The sequence below is a fragment of the Eublepharis macularius genome, chromosome 5 (assembly GCF_028583425.1).
Source record: "Eublepharis macularius isolate TG4126 chromosome 5, MPM_Emac_v1.0, whole genome shotgun sequence".
Lineage (NCBI taxonomy): Eukaryota > Metazoa > Chordata > Lepidosauria > Squamata > Eublepharidae > Eublepharis > Eublepharis macularius.
Window position 1 is genome coordinate 171,244,888 of NC_072794.1, and position 14,527 is coordinate 171,259,414.

The following is a 14,527-nucleotide window of genomic DNA, read 5'->3' on the forward strand; positions in this document are numbered from 1 at the left end:
CAATAGGGCTTCTTTCCATTTTTTAGATTGGTGGGGGCTGTTTCCCTGCCTTTTATCACTCCCCTCCCCTCCCAATACTGCAACGATTCCATGGGAATCCATGGCGTGGTCACAAGACCTGTTATATTTATGTGCTATATTTATGTGCCCCAAAGAATCCTCTCCCCCACCCCCGGCAACATCTGAATGTCCTGCTGTGAGGTGGCATCAGGTTGCAGAGTGTGAACTCAGCATTAGTTCATGAGGAGATACTCCTTGGCACAGGCTGATTAGTACCTGCTCCAGATGGGAGCCAAGCTTGGAGGAGAGAGGGAGGAACGGGGTATGCCTTGCATGGGATGGCATCAATTCCACATGCATGGCCAGGAACACCTCTGCAAAAGTTCTACCATGGCCAGAAGCCCTTACTGCTCCATAGGGGAAGGGGGAACTGGATAGCCCAGGAGAGCCTCATCTAGTCAGATCTCAGAAACTAAGCAGGGTTGGCCTTGATTAGTAATTGGATGGGAGACCTCCAAGGACCAGGGTAGCAGAGGCAGGCAATAGCAACCCACCTCTGTTAGTCCCTTGCCATGGAAACCCCACCAGGGGTTGACATAAGTCAACCCCGACTTGAGGGCTGGATTTCATTTTGCCCTGACCTGGGTAGCCCAGTTGAGCCTGATCTCGTCAGATCTCAGAAGCTAAGCAGGTTTGGCCTTGGTTAGTAATCAGATGGGAGACATTCAATAATGGCCAGGGTTGCAGAGGCAGGCAATGGCAAACCACCTCTGCTAGTCTCTTGCCAGGCAAACCCCACCAGGGGTCAGCATAAGTCAACCCTGACTTGAGGGCTGGATTTCATTTTGCCCTGACCTGGGTAGCCCAGGTGAGCCTGATCTCGTCAGATCTCAGAAGCTAAGCAGGGTCAGCCTTGGTTAGTAATTGGATGGGAGACCTCCAAGGAGGACCAGGGTCGCAGAGGCAGGCAATGGCAAACCGCCTCTGCAAGTCTCTTGCCATGAAAACCCCACCAGGGGTCCCCATAAGTCAGCTCTGACTTTTAAAAAAATTATATTTTATTAACTTTTCAGAAAATTAAAATGGGAGCGGGGGATGGGGATAGAGAAGGGGGGTAGGAAGGGGGAAAAGGGGAAACACGCTATATAATCTGCTTACAACATTACTCTACATATCATTTAGTACTCCAAATAGGTAGACTGTGATAATTGAAACAAATCACATTAAAGCCTTTATATCCTCAATACACTCAAATCTTTATGCTTCTTTTTAGCCCAATCATGGAACAGAGTTCAAGGCCCAGCAAAGTCCTCTTCCAAGTCCTTTTCCTTTCAATATTGAAGTCAATTTGTCCATTTCTACACCCTCCCATTATCTTCACCACTAGTTCTTCTTGCATAGGTATTATTTGACGTTTCCAATAGTACGCTAATAAGATTCTAGGCACTGTTGCTGTGTATATTATAAAGCATTTCTGATCCTTACTGAATTCCTCTGGAATGCAGTTCAACAAAACCAACTTTGGTTTAAAAGGTATTGGCACCTGTATGCAACTCTGACATATGTAGTGTATGCAACTCTGACTTGAGAGCGCTCTCCACCAGGCAAAGAGGTGGTGGCTCAGCCCCTGCCTTGCATACAGACATTTTTTCTCATCTATAGGCACAAGCACTTTATATTTATATAAGAAGATTGTTATATACTTAGCACTTGGCACTTTGTTTGCCTATTGCATAAGTGTTTTTCATGTGTCGCCTTTCACATTACATATAAAGAGATTTTTTGTAAATTGTATATAATTACTTTTATTGTGGCATGAAGTATTCTATATAGTAAGCATATCACGGCAACGGCTGTTTTTTGTATTTTTGCACGCAGAAGGTTGCAGATTCAGTTCCCGGCATCTCCTGTTGAAAGGATCAGGTAGGCTCTGAGTCCAGTGTCACCTTAGAGATGAGGATCTGAAGAAAGGAGCTGTGACTCTCAAAAGCTCATACCCTGAAAATCTCCTTGGTCTCTAAGGGTCGCACTACAAGTGACGAATGACACTTGCCTGGCAAGTGAACAGACTCACGTGTATTCCTCCCTGTTCACTTGCCATTCACTTGCACTTCGTTTGATTAAGTGGAGAGCAAGTGGAGGGCAAGTGAACAGGGAGGAATACACGTGAGTCTGTTCACTTGCCAGGCAAGTGTCATTCGTCACTTGTAGTGCGACCCTAAGGTGCCACCGGACTCAAATCTTGCTGATCTTGGGGTCTGGCTCAGTATAAGGCTACTTCATTGTACTGGAGGAAAATAAGGAAAGAGAGGGCTAGAATTTCTTGCTGCTGTGTGAACTGTCAGCATTCAAGGGAATTTTTAGAGGGTACATTCTCCGTGTGCAGCTGGGAGTTTTGGCTGCCCCCTGGGCACATTGGAATCATCTCTTACCTCTCATCATCGCACAGTGCGCAAGTTCTCCATTTCTTTCCCTTCAAACTGAAGACAGTACACCAAAGATGAATGGATTGGCTCACGTTCCTAGAAGTTAGAGGAGTTAGCCATGTTAGTCTGTAGTTGCAAAATAGTAGAGTCCAGTAGCACCTTTAAGACTAACCAACTTTACTGTAGCATAAGCTTTAGAGGACCACAGCTGTCTTCGTCAGATGCAACTTTATTGTAGCATAAGCTTTCGAGGACCACAGCTCTCTTCGTCAGATGCATCGTCAGAAGAGAGCTGTGGTCCTCGAAAGCTTATGCTACAATAAAGTTGGTTAGTCTTAAAGGTGCTACTGGATTCTTTACTATTTTCCTAGCAATGTTCCTGGGATCCATGCTGTGTACTACTTTACAAAGCGGACCTTCTTTAGGGGGTGGTTTGAGCTGATCAATCAGTGGGAGGAAATAATCAGCAATGGGGCAAATAACTATGGCAAAGAATCTTTCGTTCCAAGTGTTTGTAATTGCCTTTGAGGCACCCGGCCAAGCAGGGGCCTAAAATCAGTTTTGCTGAGCTGGTAGGGTGTTGAACATTTCAAAGCTTGTCTGAAACAAAAACACGAGCTGCCGAAAACCTCATTCACCAAAATATTTTTCAATCACCTATTTTATTTCTGTGATTTGTGATGCAGAGAAAGGCCGTGTGCTGGCGGTTGGTTGGAACTAAGTGTGGCCTTGTGTTCCTTATGCAGAAGCTGGGCTGAAGATTACAGCAGAGCATCTGGTTTAAAACACAACTGTTGAGCAGAGGGGGCGCTCATCCAGAACGGCGCAGGATGGAGAAGGATGGAGGGTCTTGCAATGCTCATGATACCGGAGGGAGAGGAGAAGCCCCAGCAGGCAGGAAAGAAGAGGCTACGGCTGATGCTGAAAAACAAGGACAAGCCATAACAGTAGAGGAGAACCCAAATGATGCTAAGGGAGTAGAGGAGGGTCAAGGCCATGCTGAAGAGCCAAGCCACACTGCGGCAGGAGAAAAGAGCCCAGTCAGCTCCAAGGGAGTGGAGGGTCAAGGCCATGCTGAAGAGCCAAGCCACATGGCAGCAGGAGAAAAGAGTCCAGTCAGCTCCAAGGGAGCAGAGGGTCAAGGCCATGCTGAAGAGCCAAGCCACATGGCGGCAGGAGAAAAGAGCCCAGTCAGCTCCAAGGGAGCGGAGGGTCAAGGCCATGCTGAAGAGCCAAGCCACATGGCGGCAGGAGGAGAGAGCCCAAGTGACACCAAGGGAGTGATGGAGAGCCAGGGCCACGCTGAAGAGCCAAGCCATGTCCCAGCAGGAGGAGAGAGCTCAGGTGACACAGAGGGAGTGGAGCAGAATCAAGGCCTTCTTGTCGGTACCCAAAAGAAGCAACCCCAACTTCTCCCAAGCTTCAGCTGCCCTGCAGACCTGCCGAGGTAATATTCCTGCCTCCTACAACTCTGTGCCTGACACAGCTTCGGGTTACTGTGGTAAATATGTTTGTAGAGTAGCCGCCCTACATTTGCATATTCAGCGTGGAGACCAGGTATCGAATCTGAGCCATGGAAACAACCGCATCTGCAAAGCCAGGGTGCAAACCTTCGTTAGGGATGCTTTACAAACAGCAGAACTCCCACAAGCTAATTCACATTAGCGTCACAACCTGAGTGCGTCCTGCCTGCGGACCTTATGTCTGCATACTTTCCTGTATGTACGTATGCAGGATGCAAGCACTGGGAATAAAGCTATGGCTGAGGCTTAGCTTTACTCCCAGTGCTTTGGCAGTTCTTGGAGATGTGAGATGGTGGAATTTGGGGAGGGGAGGGAACTTAACAGGACTGTGATGCCACAGAGTTTGCCTTCGGAAGCTGCCATTTGGAGAACTGATATCTGTGGCCTGGAGGTCAGTTGAAAATCTGGGAAGTCTTCAGCCCTCGTCCCCCTTAAAATCATAGAATCATAGGGTTGTAAGGCTCCTCAAGGGTCATCTAGTCCAACCCCCTGCACAATGCATGAAATTCACAAATACCTCCCCCCCCCCACACACCCAGTGACCCTTACTTCATGCCCAGAAGATGGCAAAACACTGTCAGGATCCCTAGCCATACTGGACTAGGGAAAATTGCTTCCTGACCCCAAAGTGGCAATCGGCCTTACCCTGGGCATGCAAGAAGGGGCCACGAGAACTAAGCCCTGATGCAACCCCTTCTGCCCTCCCCCTCAAGATCTGCTGAGGTTCCCAGAATCCACATTGATGTCCGATGGCCATCTAGCCTCTGCTTAAAAGCCTCCAAAGAAGGAGAGGTTGGTTATCTTCCTTGTGGCTTCCCAGGGCATGTGCATATGGCAGATTATATGCATGTAGATTTGTCCCATTTGATGACCTACATGTGGGATTTGCATGAATTTCTGAATGGAAATTACTTCTGTGTGTGAAAGCCAGTTTGGTGTAGTGGTTAAGAGTGCCGGGACTCTAATCTGGAGAGCTGGGTTTGATTCCCCACTCCTCCACTTGAAGCCAGCTGGGTGACCTTGGGGCAGTCACAGCTCTTTCAGAGTTCTCTCAGCCCCTCCCACCTCATGGGGTGTTTTGTTGTGGGGATAATAACACAGAGATAATAACTCTGAGTGGGTGTTAAGTTGTCCTGAGGGGCGGTATATAAATCGAATGTTGTTGTTGTTGTTATCATCTTGCCTGCAGTTTGTGCATAATGCTGGACTGACCTGTTCTTTATTTACATTGTTTATATTTGACCTTTCTCAATGAGACTCAAGGCTGATTATACAGTGTAAATCAAGGTGATCAATACGGTGAAATATCTAATAAACTCTATAACAGGGCTGGGATTGCAGAAATCTAAAACAAAGCATAAATATTAAACATGATGCGTTAAACAGTGCAGAAAATGGTATTTCATAGGTAATAAAAACAAAGCAGTGAGGGTAGAATAATAGATACAGCAAACAGATAATACATAAAAGCCATCTGGGCATTTATATATTGTCACACTGACCCTAGTTCTCCAAGCAGAGAGATTTTCCAAGGACAGCACTCACCTGTATAGGTACCCTTTGGAGAACAGTGAGACATACTTTTATTTTTTATTTATTTATATTTCAATTTATAAACCGCCCATCCTCAGGGGCTCTGGGCAGTGAACAAGTTAAAATCAATAAAAATAAAAAAATAAAAATCAATAAAATCAATATGGCATTTTTGTAAGCTTTGCTTTATTTATAGACACATAGATCCAGAGGAGTTAGCCGTGTTAATCTGTTGCTGCAAAATAGTAAAGAGTCCAGTAGCACCTTGAAGACTAACCAACTTTATTGTATCATAAACTTTCGAGAACCACAGCTCTCTTCGTCAGATGCATGGAGGGTATGAAGAAACTGGCCAGATATATATAGGTGGTAAAGGGAAGGAGGGAGGGTGCAGGAAGTGGGGGCCATGTAAATGCAAAGCAGTTGCAAAAGTCAGGAAAGAGGTAGAATGCGCAATCCAGGCTTAGTGTGACCCTATATATCTCTGGCCAGTTTCTTCATGCCCTCCATGCATCTGATGAAGAGAGCTGTGGTTCTTGAAAGCTTATGCTACAATAAAGTTAGTCTTATAGGTGCTACTGGACTCTTTGCTATTTTATAAATACAGAAAGTAACAACAACAACAACAACAACAATAACTGCACTTATATACCGCTCTTCTAGACAGATGAGTGCCTCACCCAGAGTGGTGAACAAAGTCAGTGTTATTATTATCCCCCCAATACAGCTGGGGAGCTGGGGCTGAGAGGAGTGGCTGACCCAAGGCCACCTACTGAGCTCATGGCTGGAGTGGGATTCGAACCAGTAAAGTGCTGATTCGCAGCCCAACCACTTAACCACTGTGCTACAGCAGCTCTTTAGGAGTAAAGAAATGCTCAGCAGATCCATTACCCCACATCAGATTCCCCTGAGAGAAAGAGCTCCTGCGTCTCCCCCATGCACTTCTGCCCAGCAGGTATTCCCCTTCTACAATCCAAAGCAGAGTTATACTTTTCTAATCCTATTGATTTATGTGGTTTTAGAAGGATGTGACTGTTTAGGATTGCACTGAATGTCTCTTCCAGAATCTAAGAGCCAAGCTACAAGTGATGCCTTATACAGGTTGGACACTTGTCAGCTTCCCTCAAGTTTTGATGGGAAATGAAGGCCTCCTGGTCTTGCAGATTGGCTCTCCGACTGCTGTCCAACAGACTTTTCAACTGTCACTTGTCCAACATTCCGCCAAGCAGCCTACATTTCCCATCAAAACTTGAGGGAAGCTGGCAAGTGTCCAACCTGTGTCAGGTGTCACTTGTAGTTTGGCCCTAAAAAACTGTGTGAAGAAATACACCTGCCCCCTCCCTTTAGCTGGGGGGGGTCACCTCCTCCATGTCCTGATGGGTGTTTAGATAGAGCCATTTCCTAGTACATAAATAGTACTGAAATAAGGCCTGCAGTCATTAGGAATGGCCATTGTTCGTATTGCCATAGGATCAGCCCGAAAGTTGCGATAGCAATCAGAGCTGAAACGAAATTTCACACTAAAAAGGTTACGGTAGTCCCCTGTGCAAGCACCGAGTCATTACCGACTCACAGGAGGATGTCGCACCATGACATTTTCTTGGCAGACTTTTGTTACAGGGTGGTTTGCCATTGCCTTCCCCAGTCATCTACACTTTACCCCCAGGAAACTGGGTACTCATCATTTTACCAACCTTGGAAGGATGGAAGGCTGAGTCAACCTTGATCGCACTCAGGTCGTGAGCAGAGCTTGGGCTGCAGTATTGCCGCTTACCACTCTGCGCCACACGGCTGTCACACAAACATATGGCATAAATGACAGAATCGGATGTCCGAATGACATTGGTTCTTTCTTACAAACAGGTGTATGCATGGATGTGTATGTGTTTACTGTCATGTGTGAACAGGGCTACTGGCACATCTAATTTGACCCATATAGCAGAGGTTGGCAAACTGCTCTGACCCTGCAATGCCATCGCTTGAGGGCACCCCCAGGGCAGCCTTTCCTGAATTAACCAGCTGAAGACCATTACTGGTATCTGGCTGAGCACCCTTGGAGATGTAATGCGACCTGATTCGATTGGTCCAGAAAAGTATGTTCCATCAAACTGGGGTGTCCTGAAACCCTTCCTGCCAATCACCCTTTTCCTAGCAAGGAAAGGGCAGCTTGACGGGATCTCTAGAAGGCTGCCTTGCTTTTCCCAGTTGCTGACAAACCACAAATAGCAAACTCTTAGTGTTTCTATCTGGAAAAGTCAATAATGCTAGGAAAAGTGGAAGGCAGTAGGAAAAGAGGGAGATGCAAAACGAGATGGCTGGACTCAATAAAAGAAGCCCCGTCCTCCAGTTTGCAGGATCTGAGCAAGTCTGTTAATGATAGGACATTTTGGAGATCTTTCATTCATAGGGTTACCATAGGTCCGAGGCGACTTGACAGCACATAACACACACACAGAGTGTTTGTATAGTGCTTTCAGATTTCAGACACACACAGTCTTCTTGTAACTCTTGCAATAGCCCTGTAAGGTAGCCTAGTATTATACTCACCTTGCAGGTGGGGAACTGGGGCTGCGAGAGGGAGGGGCTTGCCTAAAGCTGCTTAGCAAGTTGGTATCCACAGCAGAATTTGACCTGGGGATCAAGCATCTTGCAGCTCAATCTCATATGCTAAGCAATCAGTCGTCATAGCCAGGATGGAACAGAGGGAGACTGAATCAAGGTAGGGGGCACTTAAAGTAGGGGGGCACTTGCAGAGTTTGGATGCCGTGAGGAAGTGTTCCTCCCCTCGAGGGCTTCTTTGACCTTGTTGGGCTGATGTGTCTTTTGGAGGTCTCAGTTCTGTCTCCATCTTTCAGACCCGAAGATGTTCCCGAGGCAGCTCCGGCGCTTCCTGGACCTCAGAATGCACCAGAGGCAGCTGCTTCCCCTGCAGGAGAGGGCCTGACCCCAGGGGAACCCGAGCCAGTGAAGGTCTCTGGCTTATCAGAAGGACCTGCAGAAGAACAGCCCACGCCAGCTGATAAGGAGGCAGGCAGGACTTTGGCAGGGCCACCTCATTTGGCTCCAGAGAACTCCTGTGAGGCCCCGGCCCAGATCTTGACAGAGGAGCTCAGTCCGGCCGGTCAGCTGTCTTCCAAGTCCAAAGAGGATGCAACAACCTCAGCCGAAGTTGGGGCTCTTGCAGTGGAGGCCCCGCCCAGCCCCTACCTCACTCCAGACTTTGGCAAAGAGGACCCCTTCCTGGTCTTGGGTAAGGCCGCAAAGCTGCTGACCTCTACGGGCAGCAGAGAGATTGGTCAGGAAGCGGATGTAGAAGGGGACAGCGAGGGAGAGGAATTTCTGGGCAGAGCTTCTAATGTCTGGATTGAGATTCTGTTTTTAAAAAAAACCTGGAAGATTCTATTCTCTTGAGGCTGTGAAGATGGGTGGTGAGTGTTCGACGCATGGGGAAATCGAAGCAGACAGAAGGGGGGAGAATGACTGGAATTCTGAAATTTGCCTGTTGTGCTGGTAGGTTTAAGCCAAACTTCCCGATGGGGCCTGGAGATCTGAAATTATAACGGATGTCCAGATCATACCAGTTGCCCTGGGGAAAAAAATATGAAGATTCAAGTCCAGTTGCACCTTAAAGGCAAACTAAATTTCCGGGGGGGCTGAATTTTCGAGAGTCAGCGCTTCAGGTATCTGACAAAAAGAGCTCTGACTCTCAAAAGCTCACCCCCGAAATTCTCGTTGGCCTTTAAGGTGCTGCTGGACCCGAATCCTGCTCTTCTGCTGCAGACCAACACGGCTACCCACCTGAAACTATCTTCCTGGATAAAATGACAGCTCTGGAGGAGGTAGGGTTGCCAGCTTCCAGGTAGTGACTGGAGACCTCCCGGAATTACAACCGGTCTCCAGGCCACAGAGATCAGCTCACCTGGAGAAAATGGCTACTTTGGGGGGTGGACTCTATGGAATTATGCCATGCCGAGGTCCTTTCCCTCCCCAAACCCCACTTTCTCCAGGTTTCTCCAGGTTTCACCCCCCAGATCTCCAGGAATTTCCCAACTTGGAGCTGGCAACCCTAGGAGGAGGGCAGCCTCCATTGGCATCGTATCCAGCTGATGTTCCTTCCCTCCCCAAACTCCACCCTCTCCAGGCTTCACCCCCCCCTCAAATCTCCAGGAATTTCTCACTCTGTAGTTGCAAAATAGTAAAGAGTCCAGTAGCACCTTTAAAACTAACCAACTGTATTGTAGCGTAAGCTTTTGAGAACCACAGCTCTCTTCATCAGATGAAGAGAGCTGTGGTTCTCAAAAGCTTACGCTACAACATAGTTGGTTAGTCTTAAAAGTGCTACTGGACTCTTTACTATTTTGCAACTACAGACTAACACGGCTAACTCCTCTCAATCTGCAGTTGGCAACGCTAAGCGCTGGTTGCAGAATCCTGGGGTTTTTTTTGGTAGTGGTGAGGATACATTGGTGGAGAATTGGAACACATTCAGCAGCATAGGATATCTCTTCTCCCTCTCTCCAGCACAGGATAAACAGCCTTGCCCAAAGCTTGATCATTTCTCCATCGTAACCCAGTGTAGTCCGCTGTGACTAGCTGCAGATCTCCCCGATGTCGGGCAGAGAAAGGTCTTTCCTTCCTCACTCTGGTCATCAGAGACCCTTGAAGTGGTGATACCTGGGACTTTCTGCATGTAAAGCTTTGCCAGTGAGCTATGGCTCCTTCCCTCAGTTCCCATGCCAGGGCCACTGCTTGGTTCCTTGGTGGGCACAGAGTGGCAAGCGCCTGCCCAGAGAACACCTTTTTGCCATGCTCGCAATCTGCAAAACTTGCTGAAGCTGCAGAAACGACTCCTGATTTTTCCAGCTGAGATGGCACGGATGGTTTGGTGTCAAATTCAAGTGGCAATGCTATCGAGAGGGGGATTACTGGCATCTCCAGGATGGAGAGTTTGCCCTCCCTGGTCTCCTCTTTGTGCAGGGTTCTGGCTTTGGACCGGTTTCCTACCATCTCCAGCCAGGCAAGATTGCTGGTCTCCCTCTGCTGGAGCGGCGCATGCCTTCAGCCAGGATTTTGCTGAAAGGTCCCAAGCAGCCACCTGTGGCAAGGGGGCAGTGGGAGGGGGGGGGGCGTGCACGCCATCCTGCATCCCTCCTGCATTTGACTATCCCTTGCTGTACCCACATCCAGAATGACATTCTTTTCCCTGCGAGAGCTGGCGGGCATGGCAAGGCACCAGAGCACTTGGGCATCAGGTGTTGCTCTGATCTTTCTACCAGCTGTGCTGGCTGGAACAGCCTGTCTTCTCAATGGGTGACCTTGTGAATTTGGGTGGGGGGAAGGATGTTGACAAGGCAATGCTGAGTACGTTGAATGGGGGAATGCAGGAAAGAAAGGCAGGGGGGAGTGCATTCTTTTGGTGTAGCCCGCTGGGCTGAGTGCATGCAATTTCCTTGTTGAGTGGTGGGATCCTCCATAATTCATGAACTTGAGATTTTTAGCGTTCAGCTTCTCGAAAGCTGAAGTTCCTATATGGAAAGAAAATAGCTATGAGGACATCCAGTGGAGCTTCTGAGGCAAGAGACGTCTAAAATATGGAGGAGTAACCACTTTTTAAAAAGGGACACAGCCAAGTTTCCATCCTTTATGGTTACAAAGATGGGTTTGGAAGGGTGTGGGGGCAACTCCTGGCCACAGAAGAAGCTGTCTGAGTTTTGGACTGGAGGCAGCAAGGCAAATGGCAGCAGTAACAGCTAAGCAGCAATTGGCAGGAGAGGATACTTTTGCACAATTTATTCAAGTGGTGGAATACTTGACAAAGCTGGTAACGCCTTGCTAACAATCTTCTACAACCCTCTGGCTGTCCGAGGGCTTCTTTGGAGCCAGTCTGTGAACAGATCTCCTATATTGTTTTAAAAGTGTAAATAACAGCTATCGGGTGGGGGGTGGAGTATAAAGTGTAATGTGAATTGTTGCCATGGAGTGTGGGAGATGGTATTTACCCTTTCTCTCCTGTAGTTTTCCTAACAGTAATCCCCCCTCTACAGAACTGCTATTTGCTCCTGAGGAAGAAACATATAGATGCTATACAAGAACCAGTGTGGTTCCACCTGAACGGCTAATAGGAAATGGGGCAGGAGGGGCAAAGTGAGATCAGTAAAAACGGCTACGGGAAGAGTTAACATCCAGTCTCCATTCTTGCTCATCCCAGCATATTCCAACCTAGTGCTACCTGGAATTGTGTCTCTTTTCATGCATTTGCAATACACTTTGGGTGTGTGGCAAATTTAAATTTAAAGAGAGTGGTCCGTGCTTTCCCCAGGGCTGTTTCTCCTGTAGTGGCAAACCAGGCGACCAACCCAGGTGCCCAAATCGCTGGGGCACCTGCCTGAACTACGTAATGGGTTCTACAGAGAAAACCACTATCGATGCTTCAGGAAAGATCTGCCTTTTCTCTTCTGACTTTTAGCTGGCATGGGGGTTGTTGTACTATATGTTAGCCCAGGAATTTAACTAGTTTAACTAGTGTGGAGCTGACAATGGTGGAGTACTAGTTAAGCAGCTCATGAAAAGAAGAAAAGAATCTCCTGGTCAGACTTTGACTGCCTTGATTTGCTATTGTTATGCTGTTCCATGTTTGAACAGTCAAGTTCAAACTCGCGCAAAACTCGCGTGAGGAAACGCGATATTTCGCATTTTCCCCGTCGCAATCCGGAAGAGGGCGGCATGAAACAGCTTAAGGTTAGTCGTCTGGAATCGGCCAAGGAGTGGTTGGGGGAAAGCTGGGCTATTTCCACACGTCTTACCTGCCTGCGGAACATCGCGCAAAAGACCCGGAAGACACCGTTTTCTCGCGCGAAATTGCGCCAGGAAGATGCTGTTATTTGGGAGTTTTGCATGAAATTGTGCAAAACTCCCGGATAACAGCATCTTCCTGGTGCAATTTTGCACAAGAAGATGGTGTCTTCCGGGTCTTTTGCATGATGGTCTGCAGACAGGTAAGACGTGTGGAAATGGCCCAGGTGTAAGCAAACCGTGTGAGCTCATCAGGGAATTTCCTCAGTCAGTCCTCAGCTGAGCAAGCCACCCTGTTCTGGCCTCAGCCTTCCCATCTGCAATATGGTCGCGCCCATCTTGGCCTACTTTACAGGGTGGCAGTAAAGCTTCCTGCGGTCATATGGTTTAAATGCTTAGCATTCATATGAATAATCACATTCGTATTCACATACGCTCAAAGTACTTATTTATTTTATTTTACTTTATTTATGCCCCGCTTTGCTCCCCAGTGGGCCTTACGGCAACTTACATTACTGTCTCCTTGATTTTATCCTCACAACAATCCTATGAGGTAGGTTAGGCTGAGATGGTGTGAGTGGCCCAAGGACACTGTGTTGGTTATGGGAGGAAAATGATTAGGATGAAGCTTGGAGGCAACTGTTCTCTGGGCTTGAGGCTTTCTGTTCAGGATTATGTTGTATTAGGGTTGCCAGCCTCCAGGTGGTAGCTGGAGATCTCCTGGAATTACAACTGATCTCCAGGCAACAAACATCAATTCCTCTGGAGCAAGTGGCTCCTTTGGAGGGTGAACTCAATGGCATTATACCTTGATGAGCTGCCTCTGCTCCCTAAACCCCACCCTCTCCAGGCTCCACTCCCCAAATCTCCAGGAATTTCTCAACCCTGTGTTGTATTGAAATGCCTCTGTAGTAGTTGCCTAGAACCTTTCTAAAATAGCTGCTCCCTAGGGTTGCCAGGTCCCTCTATCCTCCTGTTGGGAGGTTTGGGACCTGTCACTTACCTTCTCCCAGGCTGTTTTAAATCCTTGCATGCGCGCACGCTCCAGCAACGACGTGATGACGTTACTTCTGTACTTCCGCACTTCACATGGAGCCGATTCTGCCCAAATCAGCCCCAAACGAAGTGTGGAAATGCTTCTGTGGGCTGCACGACGACGTCACTTACGGAAGTGATGTCGCTGCACCGGTAGGGAGCGTGTGCATGGTGTGCACTCCTGAGGTGCCTGCCGATGATAGGCAAGCTCTGGGAGGTTGCCCCCTCCTGCCAATCACCCAGCAATTGGCAGACAAGGGGGCAAATCCCTGGGAGTTTGCCCACCACTTGCGGGCACCTGGGAACCCTACTGTTCCCTCACATTAGCCTCTCTTTCATGAGAATGGGTGACATGAGGTCATGATGAAGGGCTGGTATCATGTAAACTGCACGCCTCCCACAGGTCTCTTATCCAGACACTGTTATAAGAGCTTTTGTTGTGCTTATAATAAAAATAGTGTTTGTAGTTTCAGGCAGGTAGCTGTCTTGGTCTGTAGTAGAAGAGCAAGATTCGGGTCCAGTAGCACCTTAAAGACCAACTAGATTTCCAGAGTAGGAGCCCTCAAGAGTCAAAGCTCCCTTAGAAAGCTCATACCTTGGAAATCTAATTGATCTTTAAGGTGCTACCGGACCCTAATTTTGCTCTTCTACTACAGACCAACACGGCTACCTACCGGAAACTAGATTTCCAGGGTATGTCCTAGAAAACTAGTTGCTCTTTTAAAGGTGCTACTTGACCCGAATATTGGTTGTACTTTTCCTATGTATTCGACTGGACAGATAAAACACAGGCGAAGGCAAAACATGTTTTATTTAACAGAAAACAGCAAGGTGTTCAACAGAGTGTTAGGTGTGGAATATTTCACTTTATAAGGGTTTAAAATGATTCTCCATTACAATGCAGCAGTTAAAACATTTCTCCCATGAGACTCAATCCTTTGGGCCCTACTATATTAAATAAACACTGAGGAGAAATTCTTGTTTTCTTCCCTCAGAAAGTTCACCTCAGGTTCCCTCAAAGGTATAGCTTTCTACTCCTTTCACCTCACAGTCCCTGGCTCTCAGAAACTGCCCAAGTAGATTTGGTGCGTCTGGCTTATAAATAAAATACATTTTTACCAAAGTACTAATTTATATTGCCTAAAAATAAGCTTTCTCCCCTAAGCCTAAAGGGAAAAAAGCCAAATAAAAATCTTGGCTAATCTGACACATCAGCAG

The 14,527-nt window shown here is 47.6% G+C and overlaps 1 protein-coding gene across 2 annotated transcripts in view; it reads left to right on the forward strand.

Annotated features, from left to right (window-relative positions):
* MYLK2 (myosin light chain kinase 2) overlaps nt 1-14,527 on the forward strand; it is a 41,659-nt gene that overhangs the window by 6,156 nt on the left and 20,976 nt on the right. The window contains exons 2-3 of one of the 2 annotated variants that reach the window (XM_054980186.1): nt 3,113-3,873; nt 8,338-8,732. In XM_054980186.1, the coding sequence (XP_054836161.1) occupies nt 3,257-3,873; nt 8,338-8,732 (1,012 nt within the window). In that variant the 5' untranslated portion in view covers nt 3,113-3,256. The remainder of the gene's footprint in view (nt 1-3,112; nt 3,874-8,337; nt 8,733-14,527) is intronic. The other variant, XM_054980188.1, reaches the window with a different exon arrangement.